This window comes from Emiliania huxleyi (assembly GCF_000372725.1).
Source record: "Emiliania huxleyi CCMP1516 unplaced genomic scaffold EMIHUscaffold_80, whole genome shotgun sequence".
In the NCBI taxonomy this organism is placed as follows: Eukaryota; Haptophyta; order Isochrysidales; family Noelaerhabdaceae; genus Emiliania; species Emiliania huxleyi.
The window spans coordinates 441,350-462,250 of record NW_005196020.1 but is presented as its reverse complement, the minus strand read 5'-3'; the positions used below and the strand labels follow the sequence as shown (position 1 = coordinate 462,250).

The window sequence follows — 20,901 nt, the reverse complement described above, 5'->3', positions numbered from 1 at the left end:
TCGCTCTCGAACCTTCGGCATGTAGTAGTCCGTGGTTAGCGCCCGCGCGCCCGCCCCCTCCCCTCTCGTCCCTACTCGAACTGCTCCGGAGGCGCCCGCGGCATTCCCGCCGCCCATCTTCGGGTGCGCGTTGTTGTCGAAGATGGCAAAGTTGCGCCTCGCAATGATGGTCGAGTGCACTTGCAGGAAGCGCTTGCGCTCGCCGCTGACCCGCCATCGTTCGCTGTCGGAGGATGCCCGGGCCAATTTGGCGTCGAAGTTGGTGGTGAACCACGCCGCCGCCTCCCTCCCGATGCCGCCGCGCGTGCTCGCCGCCCATGTCATGAAGTCGTAGTTGTTGGCGTCGCACGCCGCGGCTTTAGCTCTCCTCTTCGCCGCCTCGGCGTAGTCGGTGGCGAGGCGCGTGCCGTGCGCCAGCGGGCGCAGCATGCTATAGTGCACCGAGGTGACGCACGTGCCGTCGTACACTGTGGGGCGTTGCGACCTCGTCCAGTTGCCGAAGACGCCGTCGCCCCGCTGGTACGGGTTGGACTCCGGGTCGTGCGCCCGTTTCGGGTCGTTGCAGCCGAGCCTCACCTCCATGACTTTCGCCGAGGCGCCAAAGGCACGGGCGATGTCCGTGACGTGGGTGTTGAGCGAGGTGTGTCCCATGGCCAGCCAGCCGCCATAGTTGCACCCGTCCGGTAGGTAGGTAGAAAGGTGAAGAACAGTCAGGCTCGGACTGGACACCAACGCGGTATGGCTGGACGCTGGACAGATGATGACGGCACGCACGAGCGACACACAGACACAAACAGGCCCACAAGACACACAGCCAGCGGGCTGCCACACACCCTGTACCCTGAGTAGGCGTACACATAACTCAAGGCCACATCCTCCCTGTCGCCCCCCCCAGCACTCCAAGGTGCCAAGAGAACAAACAAGGGCACAACAAACAACAGACGACAGGAACCGACATGCGAGGCTAGAGCAGCTTGCTCTACCTCCAGCAATCTCGCCGGCCGCAGGGCACGGACAAGATCGTGTGTGGGGTCTAGTGAGGTGTCTATGGACGCCCTCCTCAGAGGCTAGCTGCCTACTGCTAGCCCTATCTCGCACTCACGGGCAGTGACAATTCAATGGGTGAGTGTTTGCGAGCAGAGGCGCGTGGCGGCTAAATCTAGGCCGCACGTCGTGGCACTATGACGAAGTTAGACGTGCGACCGCAGCGCGCCCGCCGCAGGCTCGGCGGTGCGCGCGTGTTAGCGAGAAAGTTGCGGGTGGAGCCATGCCCGACTTTTCGATGGTGAGGCCTCTACGACGAGTCTTGCGCGCGTATTCTTTTTTCCTATGTCGAGGCTGCTCCAGCGAGCGCGCGCGGCGCAAAGCGACCCGCCGCAAGATGTAGACGGCGCCTCTTCCGACAGCGACGAAGGGGAGTCCGACTCACCGGCAGCCTCTCCCGCGCGCCAGCGCGGATTCAGCGCCCTGCTTGGGAGTGACGAGAGCGAGGAGGAGAGCGAGGAGGCGAGCGATGACGATGCGGAGCCCGAGGAGGAGGAGCAACGGGGCAAAGGTGCGGTGTGTGAGCAGCCAGGCGAGGTGGGCGCAACCTCAGAACGGCCGAGCACTCCGCCCGAGCCGCGGGTCCGCCGCGGCAGGGCCAAGAACAAGCCGAGAGCAGAGGGCCGAGCCGAGGAGGAGGAGGACGAGGAGGAGGCGCTTCTGGCGGCGGCGCAGGAGCAGGCGCGCGCCGCCGCCGCCGCCGCCGCCGCCGCCGAGCAAGAGGCGAGCACGTGGCGGGTGGAGCCGCAGTCGCTCAACGCAGAGACTGAGCTGCGACGCCGGTTCGGCGCGAGGGCGGTGCGGGCGGCGCAGCACGAGATGCGGCAGCAGGCGCGCGGCCTCGGCGGCCGCGGCGGCCGCGGCCGCGCCGCGCCGCGCCGCAGGGGGCTGCTCATCACCCCGAAGGCGGAGTGGCCTCGGCCCGACGCGGCGCGCCAGGGAGGCGTTCTCGGGAAGCGTCTCGGAAGTGTCTGTAGGCGGAGTGGCCTCGGCCCGACGCGGCGTACCAGCAGAGCGTCCTGGGGGGCGGCGAGGGAGGCCAGGTGCTGTACACCTACCAGCCGACGGCGCGGCACGCGGCGCTCAGGCGCGAGTCCCTCTCTCTCCTCCCTCCTCTCTCCTTCCTCCTCCCTCCTCTCCCTCCCTCCCTCCCTCCCTCCCTCCCTCCTCCCTCCTCCCTCCTCCCTCCCTCCCTCCTCCCTCCCTTTCGCGGCACGCGGCGCTCCAGAGGCGCTGACACAGCTGCGCCCACGCCACACACCCCTCGTGGGCCGCACGTGCCGACAAGGGGCGGCGTGGGCTTTGGACGCGTCGGCCTCGTGCTGGCAGGCGCGAGTTCGAGCTACCACACCACCCTAGGACCCGAACCCACCCTGGATTCGATACTCTGGAGGTATGGTACGCGCAGGCGCGAGCTCGAGATGCTCGTGCAGCACACCGCCGACCCACAGGCCCTCTTCGACCTCGTGCGGCACGAGCCCGGCCACGTCGAGGCGCTGCTGCAGCTGCACGCCGTCGCGCGCCAGACGGGGCAGCGCGAGCGCGCGGTCGAGCACCTCGAGCGCGCCCTCTACTCGCTCGAGCTGGGCTTCCACCCCACCTTTGCGCAGGCATGGCTCCGCGGCGAGGCGCGGCTCGACTATGACCAGCCGGCAAACCAGCCTCTCTCGTCACCGGGGACATGTCGAGGACAGGTCACCTGTCCCAGGACACGTGCGCGACATGTCCCGCAGGCCAACCGCCCTCTCTTCACCGCCCTCCACCTCCACGCCGCCGGGCTGAGCCAGCGCGGCTGCCCCGCTGCCGCTCTCGCCGCCGCCACGCTCTTGCTCTCGCTCGACCGATCGGACCCGACCTCGGTCCTGCTCACGCCTCTCTCTCTCTCGGCTCTCTCTCTCTCTCTCTCTCTCTCTCTCTCTCTCTCTCTCTCTCTCTCCCCCTCCCTCCCTCCCTCTCTCTCTCTCTCTCTCTCTCTCTCTCTCTCTCTCTCTCTCTCTCTCTCTCTCTCTCTCTCTCTCTCTCTCTCTCTCTCTCTCTCTCCCCCCCCCCCTCTCTGGCCCGACACGCCCGCCACACGCCCACCCGCAGGTGCTGCTCTGGCTCGACTCCCTCGCCCTCCGCGCCGGCCGGCCGCACCTCCTCGCCGAACTCGAGAGGGACCCCCCCTAGAAACCTCGAGAGGGACCTTCCCCCCCTAGAAGCTGGAAACGTCTACGCTTCAGCCAGCGCTCGAGAGGACACGGACTCGGCACTCTTCGACCGCAGTCCGCGTGTGCTCCTCTGTGGCTCGAGTGCCCCGCTCAGTGCCCATGCGCTGCACTGCCCACTCTGCGCAAGGCCGTCTCCCCGCCTTGACCTCGGTGTCGTCAGCACGTAGGACCTCCCCGTCGCAGCCTCCCTCCCGGGATGGGCCTTCTCGGCCGCCCTCGCCGCGCGCCTCGCAGCGGCCGAACTGCCCGCCCCCTCCGACCCCTCCTCCGCCGCCGCCGCGTCCGCCGCCGCCGCGTCCGCGTCCGCCGCCGCCGCGTCCGCCACTGGCCGCCTCGCCTCGGCGCTTCTCGCTTTCCCGGAGGGGCTCCCCGCGCTCCTACCGTCGTCGAGTGCCGCGGCCGCCGCGCCGCTGCTGCTGCGGTGGACTGAGCGCTTCGGCCCGGGCGGCGGCGGCAGCAGCCTCTCGCGCGCTCACTTGGTCGCGCTGTACGCCGAGCGCGCCGCGGACTTGTGGGCGGAGGGGCCGCGCTGTGAGTGGCTGCTCGGCACGGCCCGCTCGACTCTGGACGGGCTCGAGGCGGCGACGCGGGCGGGCGACGAGCTTCGAGAGCGGCTGGCGGCGGCGAGCGCGGCGACGCGGCGGTGGTACGCGGCACGGGAGAGGGCGAGCGGGACATGTCCGGGACATGTCCGCGACACGGCCGCGGCATGTCCCCTAGGTACCCGGCGCGGGAGAGGGGGAACCGGTACGCGGGCGACCCGTTCGCCTCGCTGCAGTCGGCCGAGGTAGTCATCCCTGACGACGAGCCGCCGCCGCCGCCGCCGCCACAGCCCGAGGCGCCGCCGGGACAGGCGGCGGCGGGCGGCGGCGCGGCGGGCGGCGGCGCGGCGGGCGGCGCGGCGGCGGCGCTCGCACCGCTCCTCGAGGAGACGGAGACACTGCGGGCGAGGGTGGACGAGTTGCAACGCCTCGTCGGCCGCGGCGCACCGCCGGCGGCGCTGCGCGCGGCGATCGATCAGCGCCTCCTCAACCTGACGGAGAGCCTGACGCGCCACCACCTCGCCGTCGACGCCGTCGCCGTCCCCGACGAGGTGCAGCGCGCCGCGAGACGGGAGCTCAGCCGGCAGATCGAGGCGATGTGCGAGCGTGTGGACGGAATCTCGCTCCAGGTGCGCGCGGGAGCTGGGGAGTGATGGCCTATGGCCTGATGCGAAACAAGAGACGGCTGCGTGCTGGCGGCGAGGGCGCAGGGCGAAGGCGGAAGGGCGTGTGCGTCGTGCGTGTGTGCTGCCGTGCATATTATTCTGAGATAAATAAATAATTTTATTTATCCGCAGAGCTTCGTTTTTTCTCTTCTCAAAATTGTGCACCTCTTCTCAAACGATAGAATGACTGTAGAATGAAGAATCTCGGTGTGAGAGAAAAACACCGCACTCGCAGCTAGCCGGGGGTGCAACACGCGCCGCTGCCCCGTCCCGGGGGAGGGGTAGGGGGCAAGGCGGGCGAGCACTCGCCGTCGGCTGCTCGGTGCGCGACACGGTGCCAGAGGCGCCTCAGAGAACAGTCACAGAGCGGTCGGAAGCCCGCCGCTCCCAGTCCCCCAAATGAAGTCAGGTGCGCTGCAACCTCGCGCCGCCGCCGCCCGCCTGGCTGCCGCCCCGGCGCTGTGAGGGCTGCGTGCTGCGGAAGAGCTGCGGGCACGCGCCGGCTTGCGCGCCCTTTGGCGAGGGCGGCGGAGTGGGGTCCGCCGAGCGCTGGCTGCTCGTCGAGTTGGCGCGGCTCACCCCGTGGGCAGACGCCTCCTCCGAGTCCGAGACCGACAGACGCACGGCCCAGTTGATCGCGACTACGGGGAGGTTGCGCCTCCATCAGTGGCGCAGGGGGTGCGGCTTTACCCGTCTCACAGCCGAGAGAGCGCCGGCCGGCTTTTCCGAGACTACCGTTGTGCGCGCCGCGTACCCCCGCGCGCGCTCGCCTACAGGGAGGCTCGGAGAGGCTTTCAGAGAGGACTCGGCGAGCGGCCTCAGCGCCCGCGCTCTCGCCAAAGCTTGGCGAATCGGTGGACACGGGATCGGCCGCGGCGGTCACCGGCGCCTGCTGACGGCTCTGCGGCGCCTGCGCGTCCGGCGAGAAGGCGCTGCCTCCATCCAAGACGCCGCCGCCGGTGCGCTCGTACCAGTGAAGGGCACTCGCGGGTTGGCCCTCGGGCAGGTTGTTGGCACCCGGGCGGACCCTCATCTGGTTAGGATCCGTCTGCGCCCACGCCATGAAGTCCTGCATCGTCTCAAACTGTGGCACCTCCTCGCCTGTGTCCATGAGGGAGCGAGAGAGGTGAGCCGATGGCGCGGAGGCCCTCGCACTTGATGTCTCCTCTTCGCCTGGGTATAGCGCTTGCCAAGCCGTCTGCGCGTTCGTTACCATGGCGGCGGTGGGGTACAGCTGCTCGCCATTCGTGCACATCGCGACCCAGGACACAAGTGGTCAGCCAGGGCCGAGGCCATTCGGCTCATCGCGGATAAAAAAGAAATCCGCGCCGTTGCGTTTCAAAGCCCGCAATTCTCCTCTCCTCTCTGATCCCTCGAGAGTTCAGCAGTTCACGCGGAGTCGGCTGGATACCAGACAGTCGGGCCGGGAGAGACGTGTCGTCTCTCTCGGCGATGGACTCGTCGCGACGCTGGCAGCGTAACTCTGTCGTCCTCGAGCAGGCGCGCGTCAACATGTGGCCTGCAGGAGAGCATCACCTCGGCGTCCACTGGATGAGCGGGCTCGAGTGGAACAAGGCGGAGCTGGACCGCCGCATCGCCGCAGGCGAGTTCTCCGCTGCGCAATGCCTCTCGCGGCTGACCGACGGAATGCCAAACTTCCACGGCCCGATCAACGGGCCCGGTCGTCCAACGCTGGCGACCAAGTGGAAGCAGAGGGTGAGTGACGCGTCCGCGGAGGACATCGACGCGCACGTCGCGGCGTTGCGCGAGCACGTCGCGAGGCAGGTCGCGCAGCGGCTCGGTTTGCTCCACGACGGCGACGCCGCGACGAAGAAGCGCGGCGCGGATGACGCGGCGCGCAGTGCGCCGACACCTGCCCCGAAGCGTGCGCGCACACAGGGGGGCGAGGCGGCCGCCACGTGGGCCTGCGGCCTGCGCATTCAGGGCAAGCCAGGCGACCCCACGCCGAGCGGCCAACCGCTCACCACAAAGATCTTCGTGGCGAAGGCAAACAGCGTGCAAAAAAACCAGCAGGAGCAGCTGGCAAGGATCAAGAAGGGCGAGCTCTCCGTGGACTACGCCCTCTCCTGCATGCGCGATGGCGGCCCGCTCCGACGGAACTGGGGAGCGGCGGCCGACGCGGCGGTGCGGCAGCACATCGACGCGCTCTGCAAGTTCCTGCGCGAGATCAAGGAGCAGGCGCGAGCGGGGACGTACGCGTGACGAGTTCTGTTGGGAGTTCCGCGGTAGGCTACACATCTAGTTGTGCGATGGGCAATACGTTTCGAGCCCGATGTAATGCATGTGCGCGCTTGCGCTTCGTCGAGGGCGGCTGCATCGGCTGTCCTTGTGGTGTCGTGAACCACGCTGAGTTGTGCGCTGGCCGGCACCTGGCCCCCCGGGTAAGGTAAGGTAAGGTAAGGTAAACTTCTCCACACACACGAGGTGGTGGGGCAAGGGGGGGCAACCCTCGCGTCTCCACGTCTGACGACAGGAGCCCCACGGCATTCAAAGTGCAAGGCCCAGTGCGCGTGGGTGAAGGCCCCCCGGGGGTTGTTGCGGGTCGTGTTTCGCGAATCGCGATGGTACGTGACATGCACTCTGCAGTATTGAGCGTGTGTCTTGAGGGAGTTGAGTGGGTGGTAGCATGGAGCACGTCCGGTGTTGGAAGGAGAAGTATTACTTTTATTGCATGTTTGTGTGGCGAGCGGAAGCCGGGTCCCGGAGCCGGCGCGCGGCGGGATGCCGCTCCCCGCGCCCAAGCGCCCTCAGTCTGAGGCAGCCGCCGCCGGCTTTGATGCGAGCTCGATGCCCACGGCTCGCGCCACCTCGTCGAGCGCCTGAACGGAGATGCAGCCGACGTCTAGCCGAGGACTGGCTGCGGCCACCAGAGGATCTACCCTCTCGTCGGGCGTCGGCGCTCTTCCTCTACTTGTACTCGCCTGCCGCGCCGCCAGCGCCTCCCTCCTCGCGTCGCGCGCGTAGCCGGCAGCCTATCCGAGACGTCGCGGACATGACGCGCACACGTCGTGGACATGTCGAGGCGGCCTCCACAGGTCTTATCGACCCTCGCCACAGCTCCATCTCGGCCACAGCGCGGCCACCTCTCGGATACATCTCCACGTCCCGGCCGCCTTTTCGGCTCCCTCGTACTTGGTCGCGCCGGTGACCAGGAAGAGGTAAGTCAGCATTGCGTTCTTGTGCTGCGTGAAGCTCGCGCCGGCGGCGCCTGCTCACGGCACACGGGGCGGTGTGACGAGACGCCGCTCTCACTGCTCTCACCGCCACCGGCCGCCCTCGCGCCTGCGCCGAGCCGCTTCAGCGCATCCTCCTGCAGCAGGTTGGCTGACGACTGCAACGCGCCCTGTCGGCCGAGGGGAGGGAAAGAGGCGTCGTTCCGTGGCCAGATGGAGGCAGGGCGAAGTGTCGGGTTCGCCTGCCGGCCGAGCTGAACGAGGGCAATCTCGGCGTCCCAATCGGCAAGCACGCCGTCCAACTTCCGCGCCGTCGATATCACGGCAAGGTCGTCACCGCTCGAGACGGCGGCGGCACTGAGATCGCCCGAGGCGGCGGCAGTCGGCGGTCGGCCGAAGGCGACGGCAGTCAGCGGTGCCGCCAGACATGCCCTGCGCGAGAGCTGCCCGAAGGCTCGGCGCGGCAGGAACTCCACCCCTTTCGTGAGCGGGAGGAGGAGGAGGAGGTGGCAGAGCACAGCGAGGTGAGCAGCCGACATGCCTAGGGATTAGTTGCGAGACATTTCCGACACACCTCGCGATGCGCTCCCCGTTCCCCTGTGTCCCTGATCGTCCTTACAAGATCCTGCTCGCGCAGGTGGGGACCCTGTCCTTCTCCCACCCCTTGTTTGGTGTCGCCGTTTTATTTATTCTATGTTTGCGATTTGGATTTTGGATTTTCCACTGCACTTTGTTTATTTATTTATAGACACCTCCGAGACACTTCCGAGACACTTCCTCTTCGGCCGCATCCCGCTGTACTCCGCCGTATTCGTATCCCCCTAGTGCTCACGCGGTGCTTCTGGAGACTCTGCACCCCAACCGTACTCCCGCCCCGAGGGTGGCGTACTCACACACCGACGGTCTCGGGCACCGCACCCGTGCTGCCACAAAGCACAATGTGCTGCCACAAAGCACCACTAGCGATTTCGCGCGGAGGGCGTAGTGAAGTGCTGGGGCGCTCACTGTGTGTTATTCGGGTGGGGATCCATCAGTGGTAAGCGGCTTTAGTCACAGATCCAAGCTCAGACGTCACACCAACACCACAAACACGCTCACTTCGCCGCTGCTGTAGATGGGCCTCCGGGGGCCCATGCTACGTCGAAGCACAGACCCGATCTCGGCACTCACGGGCTGCCACGCGCCCGCGCGCGGCGCGGGCCGCACCGCCCATGCCCCCGGGTCACCAACCCCGCCTCTCGGCCCTCTCGGCCCTCAGGAGCGTGCGGGAGACCGGCGAGGGGCGCGCCGCGCGCCGCCTGCAGAGCCGCCAGAGGCATTGTCGCCTCCGCTGGCGGGGTTCCCGCGCGCCCGCCCGCGCCCGCCCACGCCGCGCCCGCGGGCTCCGGATGCGCCGCCCTCCTTCTTCTTCTTCTCGATGGCAGTCCACGCGTGCTTGTCGACGGGTCGGCGGCGTGGTCGAGGGGGGAAGGTCGCCGGCGGCCGCAACTCCGCCGCCGTCGCTCCGCCGGCTCTGATCGAGTATCGGGCGTTGAGGGCGGCGGCGCAAAGCGGGTCTGGCGCATCCATCGCCACGAGCCTCGCGGCCGCGGTCGTGGCACACCTGGTGGCGGCTCTCGAGGCCGTCTCTACGGCGCTCGACGCCGTGTGAGGTCGCCGGCGGCCGCAACTCCGTGTCTCCGCCGCCGTCGCTCCGCCGGCTCTGACCGAGTATCGGGCGTTGAGGGCGGCGGCGCAAAGCGGGTCTGACGCATCCATCGCCACGAGCCTCGCGGCCGCGGTCGTGGCACACCTGGTGGCGGCTCTCGAGGCCGTCTCTACGGCGCTCGACGCCGTGTGAGGTCGCCGGCGGCCGCAACTCCGTGTCTCCGCCGCCGTCGCTCCGCCGGCTCTAACCGAGTATATCGGGCGTTGAGGGCGGCGGCGCAAAGCGGGTCTGGTGCGCCACGGCCACCACCCTTGCCACCGCCCTTGCCGCCGCCCTTGCCACCCTTTGCCGCCTTGCCTCCGCCGCGGGCGGCGGTGGGAGCGGCCTGCTGGGCTAGCATGTTGTCCGTGCTGTGGACGGGCACGTGGAACGTCAATTCATGTTCGAACGGCCTCCGGGATTCAAACAAAAATAGCCGGGGCTCTCTCGCAACCCCTCCGACCCCCCGGGACCCGTGGGCGCCGAAGAGGCGCTCTCGGGGGGCCGTTCTGAGTTCATGCTACCACGAAGCACACTGTGCTGCGTCGAAGCACCGGCCCCGAGTCCGCCGAGGGCGGCTGGAGCACCTAGGGCTCTCTTGCCCGCAACCCGATCCCGATCATCCGGCCCGCTGGGTGCGCTCCTTAGCTCCCCGGCCTGGATGTGAGGCTAATGACTGCACTCCAAGTGCTCCAAGTGCACCTGCCTGGCGCTCGTGCTCCTCCCAACACCTGCCTAGCGAACCTCGAAGACCATCCGCGTCGCCGAGCGCCAGTCCCTCTTCAGCGCCAAGCAGCTCTCCCAGCGCTTCCCCCTCTTCGGCGCTCTGCCGCCAGGTGGAAGCTGCCGCCAGGACTATCCCTGACCGCCGGTTCTCTTCCCCTAGGCTCCGACGTCAGTTCCGTCTTCCTCGCCGACGAGCTCACCCTCCGCGTCACCAAGCGCGTCCCCATCGGCGGCTCCGTCATCATCGTCGAGCGCCTACGCGGCGACTTTCGCCCCGTCGGTCTCCCCGGCACTGCCGCCCTCGCCGGCTCCCTCACCACCAGGGCCAACGTTGGAGGGCTACGTGTTCGAAGATGTAAACCATAACGGTGTGTACGACGAAGGCACCGACATCCTCCTCGAAGGCGTGCGTGTCGTCATCAGCAACGGGACAGTCACGTTCACCGTGTACACTGACTCCGCAGGCTTCTACAGCCAGGTGTTGCCATCTGCAGGCAATTGGACCGTCACCAAAGACGACGTCGCGTACGCCGCCTCAGACAATTCAGCTCAGCTGACGAAACTCGATGACGCGGCGGCCGCTGCGGAGGCAGCAGCGAATGCGACGGAGGCGGCGCTGAGCGAAGGCTTCTCGGCTGCGGCTGCTCAGGCGGCGGGTGAGGCAGCATACAACGCCGTGCTTGGTGGCGCAGTGGAGGAACAGGCGGCGGCTGCCGGGGCCGCGGCGGCTGCAGCGGCGGAAGCCGCCTTAAGCGGTGGCTACTCGCCCGAAGCTGCCTCAGCGGCGGGCGAGGCGGCGGGTGAGGCAATCGATGCTGACTTGACGGCAGAGGAGGCGGAGGCGGTGGGCGTGGCGGCGGCAGCAGCGGCGCAGACAGCTGTCGACAGCGGTCTTTCGTCCGAGGCCGCTGACGCCGCTGGTGCAGCTGCAGGCGCTGTTATCATCTCCGGCGCGACGCTCGACTCGGACGGCGACGGCGGACCCGATGCCGAGGAGGGATCGAGTGATGCCGACAGCGACGGCATTCCGAGCAGGCACGAGTCGAACGACGAGGACAGTGACAGCGATGGGATGACCAATGACCTCGACCCGGACTCGGACGGCGATAGCACGCCCGACGCCGAGGAGGGCACTAGCGACGCAGACAGCGACGGCATCCCCAACTACCTCGACCCCGACTCGGACGGCGATAGCACGCCCGACGCCGAGGAGGGCACTAGCGACACCGACAGCGACGGCATCCCCAACTACCTCGACCCCGACTCGGACGGTGACGGCACGCCCGATGCCGAGGAGGGCACGAGCGATGCAGACAGCGACGGCATCCCCAACTACCTCGACCCTGACTCGGACGGTGACGGCACGCCCGATGCCGAGGAGGGCACTAGCGACGCAGACAGCGACGGCATCCCCGATCGGGCCGAGTCGAATACTGAGGATGCAGACAGCGACGGCGTTTCCGACTACCTCGACCCCGACTCGGACGGCGACGGCACGCCCGACGCCGAGGAGGGCACGAGCGATGCAGACAGCGACGGCATCCCCAACTACCTCGACCCCGACTCGGACGGCGACGGCACGCCCGATGCCGAGGAGGGCACTAGCGACGCAGACAGCGACGGCATCCCCGATCGGGTTGAGTCGAATACTGAGGATGCAGACAGCGACGGCATCCCCAACTACCTCGACCCCGACTCGGACGGCGACGGCGGGCCCGACGCCGAGGAGGGCACTAGCGACACAGACAGCGACGGCGTTTCCGACTACCTCGACCCCGACTCGGACGGCGACGGCACGCCCGACGCCGAGGAGGGCACGAGCGATGCAGACAGCGACGGCATCCCCAACTACCTCGACCCCGACTCGGACGGCGACGGCACGCCCGACGCCGAGGAGGGCACTAGCGACACACACAGCGACGGCGTTTCCGACTACCTCGACCCCGACTCGGACGGCGACGGCACGCCCGGCGCCGAGGAGGGCACGAGCGACGCAGACAGCGACGGCATCCCCAACTACCTCGACCCTGACTTGGACGGCGACGGCACGCCCGATGCCGAGGAGGGCACGAGCGATGCAGACAGCGACGGCATCCCCGATTGGGCCGAGTCGAATACTGAGGATGCAGACAGCGACGGCGTTTCCGACTACCTCGACCCCGACTCGGACGGCGACGGCCTGCCTGACGCCGAGGAGGGCACGACCGATACGGATGGCGACGGCGTCCTCAACTACCTCGACCCTGATCTGGCAGCAATCGCGGGTTCAGCGGCGGCCGCCGCGGCTCAGACGGCCGTGGAAGACGGCCTCTCACCCAACGCCGCAGCGGCAGCCGGAGCCGCCGCTGGCAATGCCATCCTTGCTGATCAGACCATGGAAGAGGCGGCAGCAGCTGGTGCCGCGGCGGCCGCTGCAGCGGAGACGGCCATCACGAACGGCCTTTCGGCTGAAGCTGCCGAGGCGGCGGGCGAGGCAGCGGGCAGCGCCACTATATCTGGCAGTACGGCCGCGGCCGCTGCCGAGGCCGGCGCGGAGGCCGCGGCGGCGGCTGAGGAGGCGCTAACCACGCTGAGCCAGACGGTGGGCACTCATAGCACAGTCGTCTACGTGCCGGAGCTTGGCGTGGGCACAGACGTGGACGGCTATGTACAACCGTCGTACGTGCAGGGGCAAGTGTTTTCGTCCGCAGCGGCCAATAGCTTCGCGGCGGATGAAACACTCGCAGGCGTGGAGCTCATCGTCACGAACGCGGCGGGCGAGACGCACACTGTCACCACGGATGCCGCTGGGTACTACAGCCTGAGTGTTACTCCGGGCGATTGGACAGTGACCGTCAACGCGGCGACACTGCCCGCCGGCGTGGTGCTCGCACCGGGCAGTGCCTCCACGGCTGTGGTGGTGCCTTATGGCGGGTTCGGCGTGAGCGCGAACGCGGCGGCGCTCACGCCTTATGAATCCCCTGAGCATGTCTCGTTCGTCGTGAGTGCGTTACCGGCGCCACCGCCCTTCTTGCCGCCGCCATCACCACCACCCTTCTCGCCGCCGCCGTCGTTGAGCCCCGCGCCGCCCCCGTCTCCAAAGCCCCCGCCGTCGCCGCCAGAGCCACCACGGCCACCGCCCGAACCGCCTGCGCCGCCTCACCCACCCATGCCTCCGCCCTTCTCGCCGGCAGCGAGCCCGACCGGCTCGAGCCTCACAGGCGACCCGCACCTCCACTTTGCTCACGGCGGTGAGGCCGACTTCCGTGGTGAGGACGGCGGCTTATACGCGATGCTTCACCACACCGGCCTCGCCGTCAACGCCATGTTTGAGGCATGCGCCTTCTTCTTGGAGTCACCCTCATTCCTGAAGGTCCGTGGCACCTTTGTGACGGACGTGTTTTTTAAGATCGCGACAGTGGCGTCAGGAAGCCTGCTGCGCGTCGAGTTCTCCCCCAACGCGCCTCCCACGCCACTGATCCACGGCCTCAATCACAGCGGGATCCGGCGACTCGTACCGGGCGAATCGCTCGTCGCTGAAGATGTCTCGATCGCGTTCGCCGAGCGCGGAGCGGCCGAGGTGCTCTACGTACGTACAGCCGGCTGGGCGGTCAACGCGACCGCACGGTTCATCCGGCGATCCGCGACGACCCTCAAGAAGCAGGTCGACCTCTCGTTCCTGCCGTTGCGCGACCCGCTCGAGCAACAGCAAAGGACGGGCAAGGTGGTGGCGCCGCACGGGCTTATTGGGCAGTCCTTCGACGGCGACAACATTGCCGTGGACGGCAACAAGGACCACTACCGAGAGCTATGGTGGCGGCAGACCTCCCTCAAAGGCAGGGAGATAACGACAGAGGCTCAGGCCGAAGGCGCCATAGAGGGCAGTGGCGAGGACTATCGGGTCGCCGACATCTTTGCGACCGACTTCAAGTATCGCAGATTCGCTGTCGCCTCGGCGGCACCTCGCAACGCATCGGCCCTCACGGGAACAAAGCGAACCGTGGCGGCGCCACTGGATTGGAGCCGCAGTGTCGCAGGCGCATTAGGGGGAGATATAGTGACGCATTGGTAATGAGCCATCCCTAGAACCTGTAGTAAGGTAAGGTAAGGTAAGGTAAACTTCTCCACACACACGAGGTGGTGGGGCAAGGGGGGGCAACCCTCGCGTCTCCACGTCTAACGACAGGAGCCCCACGGCATTTAAAGTGCAAGGCGCCCGGTGCGCGTGGGTGAGCGGTGTGTGTGTGTGTGTGTGTGTGTGTGTGTGTGTGTGTGTGTGTGTGTGTGTGTGTGTGTGTGTGTGTGTGTGTGTGTGTGTGTGTGTGTGTGTGTGTGTGTGTGTGTGTGTGTGTGTGTGTGTCACGTCACTGCATCCTCTGCCGGTTCCTCCCGTCGCCTCTTCTTTGTTCGAATGTTTTTCAATCCATCCTTCACGAAGCCCTCCCATGTAGCTAGCGTTCTTGGCGAATGTCTCGAAATGGCCAGCAGGCGCTGTCTGCTCGCGGCCTGTGCGGGCCGCTCGTGCTCCTCGCCCTTCTTTCGTCCTCCCGTCCCTCCCCTCCACCATGGCCTCCTCGGCACTTCGTTCTCCATCCGCCTCGCCCTGCCTTTTCGTATTGTGCCGTTCGCCCTCCATTCGGTGACCTCCATGGCTGTCCGGCTCCTTTTGGGTGGCGCTCTCGATATCGTTGCGTCAACCTCGACGTCGCTGTCGCCCTCCCCGTCCCCGCCGTCGCCCGTGCCTCGGTTCGCGTCATTGGTAGCGTTTCCGTTGCCTCCTCGTGCTCCGCCGTCGCCCTCTCTGCTCGGGCCGTTCGCAATTTCGCTCCTCCTGCGTGTCGCCCCTCCGTCTCCTCCCCTGCCTTCGTCGTCATCGTCGCTGTCGCGAAAGCCCTCCGGTCCCTCGATTCCCTCGTCTATCCCCTCCGCTGCGTCGTCCCAGTTTATATCCTCATCCTCTGTGCACTTTTTCGTTCCCTCCCCTTCTCCATCGTTGTCGCCTCCGTCGACTGCGGCGCTGTCTCTGCCCTCGCCTCCGTCCTCCTCGTCTCGCCTGCCGTCGTCCGGTGTCTCCTCGTCCTCGCCATCGTCTTGGCCGTTGTCTACCTGTTCATCGTGTCCCTTGCTGCTGGTGGCATCGCCGTTATAATAAGGCAACAAGATCCTTGCGCCTTGCCGATCCGCACCTACCTAGGCTCTTGGGTGGCGCGCCCACTCTTCACACCGTGGTTTTTGTTCTTGTCCACGCCACCTCTTTCGAGGACTCGACGGGGCTCTGCTCCGAGAGACCTCGGAGAGCGTGCGTGTGCCTCTACTCGCCAGATGGCCAGCTGCTCCACGGCCAGCAGCTCCACGCTCGTCGACTCGCTGTTGTGCGACATGCGAGCAGGCACTATATCGGCACCCGGCGCTGCGGCACAGGCGGCACCGTCAGCGCCCGCCGCGGCGTCCTCTCCCGCGGTGGACGGCGAGGTCGAGCGCAAGGCGGCGTTGCTGCTCAGCGTGGGCGAGGAGTGCGTGAGCGAGGCCGAGCTCCGCTCGCTCGTCGCCAAGAAGCCCAGCTTTGTCCTCTACGACGGCTTTGAGCCGTCGGGCCGCATGCACATCGCGCAGGGCGTCTTCAAGGCGATGAACGTCAACAAGTGCACCGCAGCGGGCGGCACCTTCATCTTTTGGGTGGCCGACTGGTTCGCACTGATGAACGACAAGATGGGCGGCGACCTCGACCGAATCAAGCTCGTCGGCGAGTACCTGATCGAGGTGTGGACGGCGGCGGGGATGGACATGTCGCGCGTGCAGTTCAAGTGGGCCGCCGACGAGATCACAAAGCACGCCGGACGCTACTGGACGCTGGCTCTGGACGTGGCGCGCCGCTTCACGGTGGCGCGCGTCTCAAAGTGCTGCCAGATTATGGGGCGCAAGGAGGGGACGCTCACCGCCGCGCAGATGCTCTACCCCATCATGCAGTGCACCGACATCTTCTTCCTCGGCGCAAACATCTGCCAGCTGGGCGTCGACCAGCGCAAGGTCAACATGCTCGCTCGCGAGTACTGCGACTCGGCCGGGATCAAGCTCAAGCCAATCATCCTCTCGCACCACATGCTCTACGGCCTCGCGCAAGGACAAGTCAAGATGTCCAAGAGCAACAAGGACTCCGCCATCTTCATGGAGGACTCCGCCGCCGAGGTGCCACTGCCTCCGCCGCCGAGATGCCACTGCCTCCGCCGCCGAGATGCCACTGCCCCCGTCGCCGTCGCCCCCGCCGCCGTCGCGCCCCTGCTGCCGTCGCCCCCGCCGCCGTCCAGCCCCTGCCGTCGCCCCTGCCGCCGTCGCTGCCGCCGTCGCTGCCGCCGCCGCCCCCCCTGCCGTCGCCCCTGCCGCCGTCGCTACCGCCGCCATCGCCTCCTCCGCGGTTGTCCCTGCCACCGCCGCCGTCGCCGCAAGCCCACAACCGCCACCACACCGTCACTGCCGCCACACCGTACCTCGTGGGGTGGTGGTGGTGGGGGGGGGGGGGGGAGAGAGAGACGTCGGACTTCTTCCCTCCCCATAGGTGGCGCGCAAGCTGGCGCAGGCGTACTGCCCGCGCTCGGCGGACGGCGGGGCGGCGAGCGGCGGCGGCGGCGCGGAGGAGGAGAGCATGCACCTGGTGCAGGACGACCTCAAGAACGGGCGCCTAGAGGCTGACTACGGACGTCGTGTCGCCCAACTAGCACTCGAGAGGGCCGCGTAGTCGGCCCGCCGTTTCTTCCTCCGCGCGTCATTATTCACAGCACTCGCCGTATTCACAGCACTCGTAGCCCCTCGTCCGCACGCGCGGTGCTCTGAAGACGCGGCACGAGACCGCCTCTCCGCAGGCTGAGGTCTGCGCACTCGCGACGCAGGAACCCGTGCCTCGACTACGTCAAGCACATCGTGTTTGCGCCTCCCGGCGCCACGTTCAGCGCGGGCGGCACCTGCTTCCGCGACTACCGCGCGGTGCACGACGCGTTCGTGTCTGGCGCACTCAGCGAGGCAGACCTCAAGGGGGGGCTGACCGAGGCGGTCAACGCACACGCACACACGCACACACGCACACACACACACACACACACACGCACACGCACACGCACGCTCTCTCTCTCTCTCTCTCTCTCTCTCTCTCTCTCTCTCTCTCTCTCTCTCTCTCTCTCTCTCTCTCTCTCTCTCTCTCTCTCTTCCCCCCCCCCCACACCGCTCACCCACGCGCACCGGGCCTTGCACTTCGAATGCCGTGCCAGCTCCTGTCGTCTAGACGTGGAGACGCGAGGGACCAGCCTGGCCCTTGCCCCACCACCTCGTGTGTGTGGAGACGTGTACCTGACCTCACCTGACCTTAGGCGGTGAACGCGCTCGTGCAGCCCGTGCGGGAGCACTTCGCCACAAACGAGCGGGCGGCGACCATACTGTCCACCATCACGGGCTGGATGGCGGAGCCGAAGGCGAGCCGAGATATGGGGAGATATGGGGAGATATGGGGAGATATGGGGAGGTATGGGGAGGTGTGGGGAGGTGTGGGGAGGTATGGGGAGGTATGGGGAGGTATGGGGAGGTGTGGGGAGGTGTGGGGAGGTGTGGGGAGGTATGGGGAGGTATGGGGAGGTATGGGGAGGTATGGGGAGGTATGGGGAGGTATGGGGAGATATGGGGAGGTATGGGGAGGTATGGGGAGTCACGGGCTGGACGGCGGAGCCGAAGCCGCCAAGCCCTCCCCCGCCCTCGCCGCCTCCGCCCTCGCCGCCTCCGCCCTCGCCACCGCCTTCTCCGCCGCCGCCCTCTCCGCCGCCCTCGTCGCCGCCTCCCTCGCCTCCGCCGCCGCCGCCACCGCCCTCGCCACCACCGCCCTCGCCGCCACCGCCCTCGCCACCACCGCCCTCGCCGCCACCGCCCTCGCCGCCACCGCCCTCGCCGCCACCGCCCTCGCCACCACCGCCCTCGCCGCCACCGCCCTCGCCGCCACCGCCCTCGCCGCCACCGCCCTCGCCGCGCGCCAGCTGGGGCCGGACCCGCGAGCACCTCGCTCATTCCCCACTCGGCTCTCGACGCGTAGGAGCTGCGGGCGAGCCCGCTGCGGAGGCTGCAGGCGCTGCCCGACGGCCACGGCCCCGCGTGGGCCGTGTTTGCGCCGCCTCCCTCCCTCAGCCCGACCGCCGGCGCGGCGCTCGACCTGCTGCGCTGCCTGCGCGCGGCACCCGACGGGTGGACGCGCGTCCTCTGGCTGAGCGACTGGTCGAATCTCCCCACAATCTCCCCACAGTCTCCCCACAATCTCGCCACAATCTCCCCACAATCTCCCCACAATCTCCCCTCATCTCCCCACAATCTCGCCCCATCTCCCCTCATCTCCCCACACCTCCCCACACCTCCCCACACCTCCCCATATCTCCCCACATCTCCCCATGTCTCGCGCCGCAGGTCGGCGCTCTCTCTCAACTGCGTGAGCGGCGGCAAGACCACCGCCGACGACCTCAAGGCGCGAGACACCTCCGAGACACTTCCGAGATACTTCCGAGACACCTCCAAGACACTTTCGAGACACTTCCGTGCCGCCGCTGGCACGCGCAGGCGATCTGCGCCGCGCAGGACCTGCTCGTCGGCTGCTTGCGCGCGCTCGACCCGCAGCTGATGGCGGGCGTCGTGGTGCGGCGGCAGTCCGAGGCGATCCTCTCCGATCCGTCAAACTACTGGATCTCGGTCATCGACGGTAGAAGCGGAAGGCGGATTCGTGTACTCCAACCAGCGCTCGAGAGGACACGCACTCCGCCGCACTCGGCCGTACTCGGCTGTAATCACTGTCCTCGTGTCCCCTCGTACCCACGCGGTGATCTGAAGACTCCGCACGAGACCGCACTCCCCGCCCCGAGGCTGGCGTCTCTCACACCGCAGGTGATCAACGCCGGCCGCGCGCACTCGCTCGGCGCCATCCGCGCCGCCGACGAGAACAGCGAGCAGGTGGGCTTCGTCATCGCCACCCTCATGGCCGTCGCCGACGCGCTAGCGCTCGGCGCCGCCGCCGGAACGGGACGCGTGCTCTGCTGCAGCTCGCCGCGAGACGCGCGCTCGCTGGAGCTGGCGGTGGCGTACTTGGAGGGCTGCGCGGCGTACAAGGCGGCGGGGCTGTCGCCGCCAGAGGTGCGGGTACCCCCCCCCCCACCCACGCACACCGCTCACCCGCGCGCACTGGGCCTTGCACTATTCATGCCGTGCCAGCTCCTGTCGTCTAGACGTGGAGTCGCGAGGGACTAGCCCGGCCCTTGCCCCACCACCTCGTGTGTGTGGAGAAGTTTTCCTTACCCTACCGTACCCTACCTCAGGTGCGGGTGGTGGAGGGCGTCTCGCTGGCGCTCAAGGCGGACGCGGCGGCCGCGGATGCGGACGCGGAGCTGCTGCTGCTCGACGGGCAGCCCGACGTGCAGCGCAAGATGAAGAAGGCGTTTTGCGAGCCGGGCAACACGGCGTTCTGCCCGCCGCTCGCGGTCGCGCGCGAGCTGGTCCTCGGCTGCGGCGCGTCGCTCGAGGTGAAGCGGCGCGAGGAGGACGGCGGCGACCGCGCCTTCGGCAAGGCCGACGGCGGGCAGCTGGCGAGCGAGTTCGCCGCCGGCGCGCTGCACCCGGGCGACCTCAAGCCGGCGGTGCGCGACGCGGCGTGGGGGACGCTCTCGCGCGTGCGCGCCGCCGTCGCCGCCGACAAGGCGCTGGCGGCCGCGGAGAAGGAGGTGGCCAAGGCGGCGAAGAAGAATAAGAAGAAGTGAGTCACGGAGACCAGCTCGCACGTGGCCGCCTCTCACGTTGCGTGGTGCCCCGACGCGCCGCACCCCGCAATGGCTTCGAAAGCGGGTGCGAGAGCTCTCCTGGCTGGGCAGGCGGCTACCCGCGTTGAGCACCTGACGGCTTTAGGTCGCAAGTGTTTGTTTTCTTGAGCACTTGATATGATGAAAAAGGGCATACCGAAAAAACGCGGCCGTGCGCGCGCATTCCCCGTTTCGGGGTGTCGGATGACGGTGACTCCAGCGCCACTGGCACACTGCAGACCGAACCCTCCCGAAAAAATCCTTAGCTTTGTTGTGAAATTCTAAAGTCCTATCTTAGACGATGCATGCTACATCACATTACAATCTAACTCGACTCTCGAGAGATGCTGGTGGGTTCTACTACAGGTTCTAGGGATGGCTCATTACTGTTCAGCTGCAGGGTTCTTTATGGGGGTGGTCGACGACTCGAGCCGGGGTCGTCCTCTTCGCTCTTGAGCCAAGTGACACGTGTGTGAGTGTCGGAGCCTTGTAGAAAAGAAGGTTCAGCGTGAGTGCCCCCCCTCTTGCGGACTATTCTCAGCGAGTTCGACCTAATCTGGGCGTCTGCTGGACAGGCGGCAGCAGAAAGTGGAAACATACAAGTGGGGGGATTAGGACGCGGCGCAGACGGGGCACAAACGCAAACGCTCACCTCCTCATACCAGACCGGGAGGCCCCGTCGCATTGGCGGCGGTTAGACCGAGCGCCTGGCCACAAGATGGGTCCAAAGAGAAGTTTCTCCCTGCGTGGAGTCGAAAGAGGCTGTGTCTGTCGTGGTTAAACGGCGTGGGCCCTAGACGGATGCCGCCAACCTGCCTGACCACGCAGCCATCGTCCAAGAGGGCTTTTGTTGCGACAATGTCATCGCTGTGGAAGCAGCGAGGGTCGCGGGAAAATCGGAGCCGTGCAAATACACAGCGCACTTTGCTGCGACGCCAGCGAAGCCTTTCACTGTCATCGTCGGGTTCCTCCTGAACAATGTGGGCGTGAGCGTGGCCACGGGCCAGCGCGGACCGCCACTCCACACCACATCAGCGCTACTGCT

The 20,901-nt window shown here is 67.4% G+C and overlaps 5 protein-coding genes across 5 annotated transcripts; 3 read left to right on the top strand and 2 right to left on the bottom strand.

Annotated features, from left to right (window-relative positions):
• Positions 1-1,329: 1,329 nt before the first annotated feature.
• EMIHUDRAFT_438635 (hypothetical protein) lies at positions 1,330-3,649 on the top strand (the record flags this gene model as incomplete). Its single annotated transcript, XM_005759358.1, has 6 exons — positions 1,330-1,989; positions 2,022-2,137; positions 2,453-2,696; positions 2,778-2,903; positions 3,133-3,201; positions 3,422-3,649. Coding segments are annotated over 6 exons (1,443 nt in total), but the record flags the coding sequence as incomplete, so codon positions are not given.
• A 986-nt stretch (positions 3,650-4,635) lies between these two features.
• Positions 4,636-5,699, bottom strand: EMIHUDRAFT_465808 (hypothetical protein). The gene is made up of 4 exons (XM_005759357.1): positions 5,639-5,699; positions 5,299-5,566; positions 5,216-5,231; positions 4,636-5,102 (listed from the first exon to the last, which is right to left on the bottom strand). The coding sequence occupies exons 1-4, from the start codon at positions 5,675-5,677 to the stop codon at positions 4,697-4,699; spliced, it is 729 nt and encodes a 242-aa protein (XP_005759414.1). The 5' UTR covers positions 5,678-5,699; the 3' UTR covers positions 4,636-4,696.
• A 150-nt stretch (positions 5,700-5,849) lies between these two features.
• On the top strand, positions 5,850-7,114 carry EMIHUDRAFT_438633 (hypothetical protein). The gene is made up of 2 exons (XM_005759356.1): positions 5,850-6,863; positions 7,012-7,114. The coding sequence occupies exon 1, from the start codon at positions 5,914-5,916 to the stop codon at positions 6,682-6,684; it is 771 nt and encodes a 256-aa protein (XP_005759413.1). The 5' UTR covers positions 5,850-5,913; the 3' UTR covers positions 6,685-6,863; positions 7,012-7,114.
• A 115-nt stretch (positions 7,115-7,229) lies between these two features.
• On the bottom strand, positions 7,230-8,194 carry EMIHUDRAFT_106658 (hypothetical protein; the record flags this gene model as incomplete). The annotated part of the gene is made up of 3 exons (XM_005759355.1): positions 7,230-7,454; positions 7,566-7,690; positions 7,744-8,194. 3 exons carry the CDS (start codon positions 8,192-8,194, stop codon positions 7,230-7,232), a joined length of 801 nt encoding a protein of 266 aa, XP_005759412.1.
• A 7,232-nt stretch (positions 8,195-15,426) lies between these two features.
• On the top strand, positions 15,427-19,817 carry EMIHUDRAFT_68570 (hypothetical protein; the record flags this gene model as incomplete). Its single annotated transcript, XM_005759354.1, has 2 exons — positions 15,427-16,233; positions 19,470-19,817. The coding sequence occupies 2 exons, from the start codon at positions 15,427-15,429 to the stop codon at positions 19,815-19,817; spliced, it is 1,155 nt and encodes a 384-aa protein (XP_005759411.1).
• Between the last annotated feature and the right edge of the window lie 1,084 nt (positions 19,818-20,901).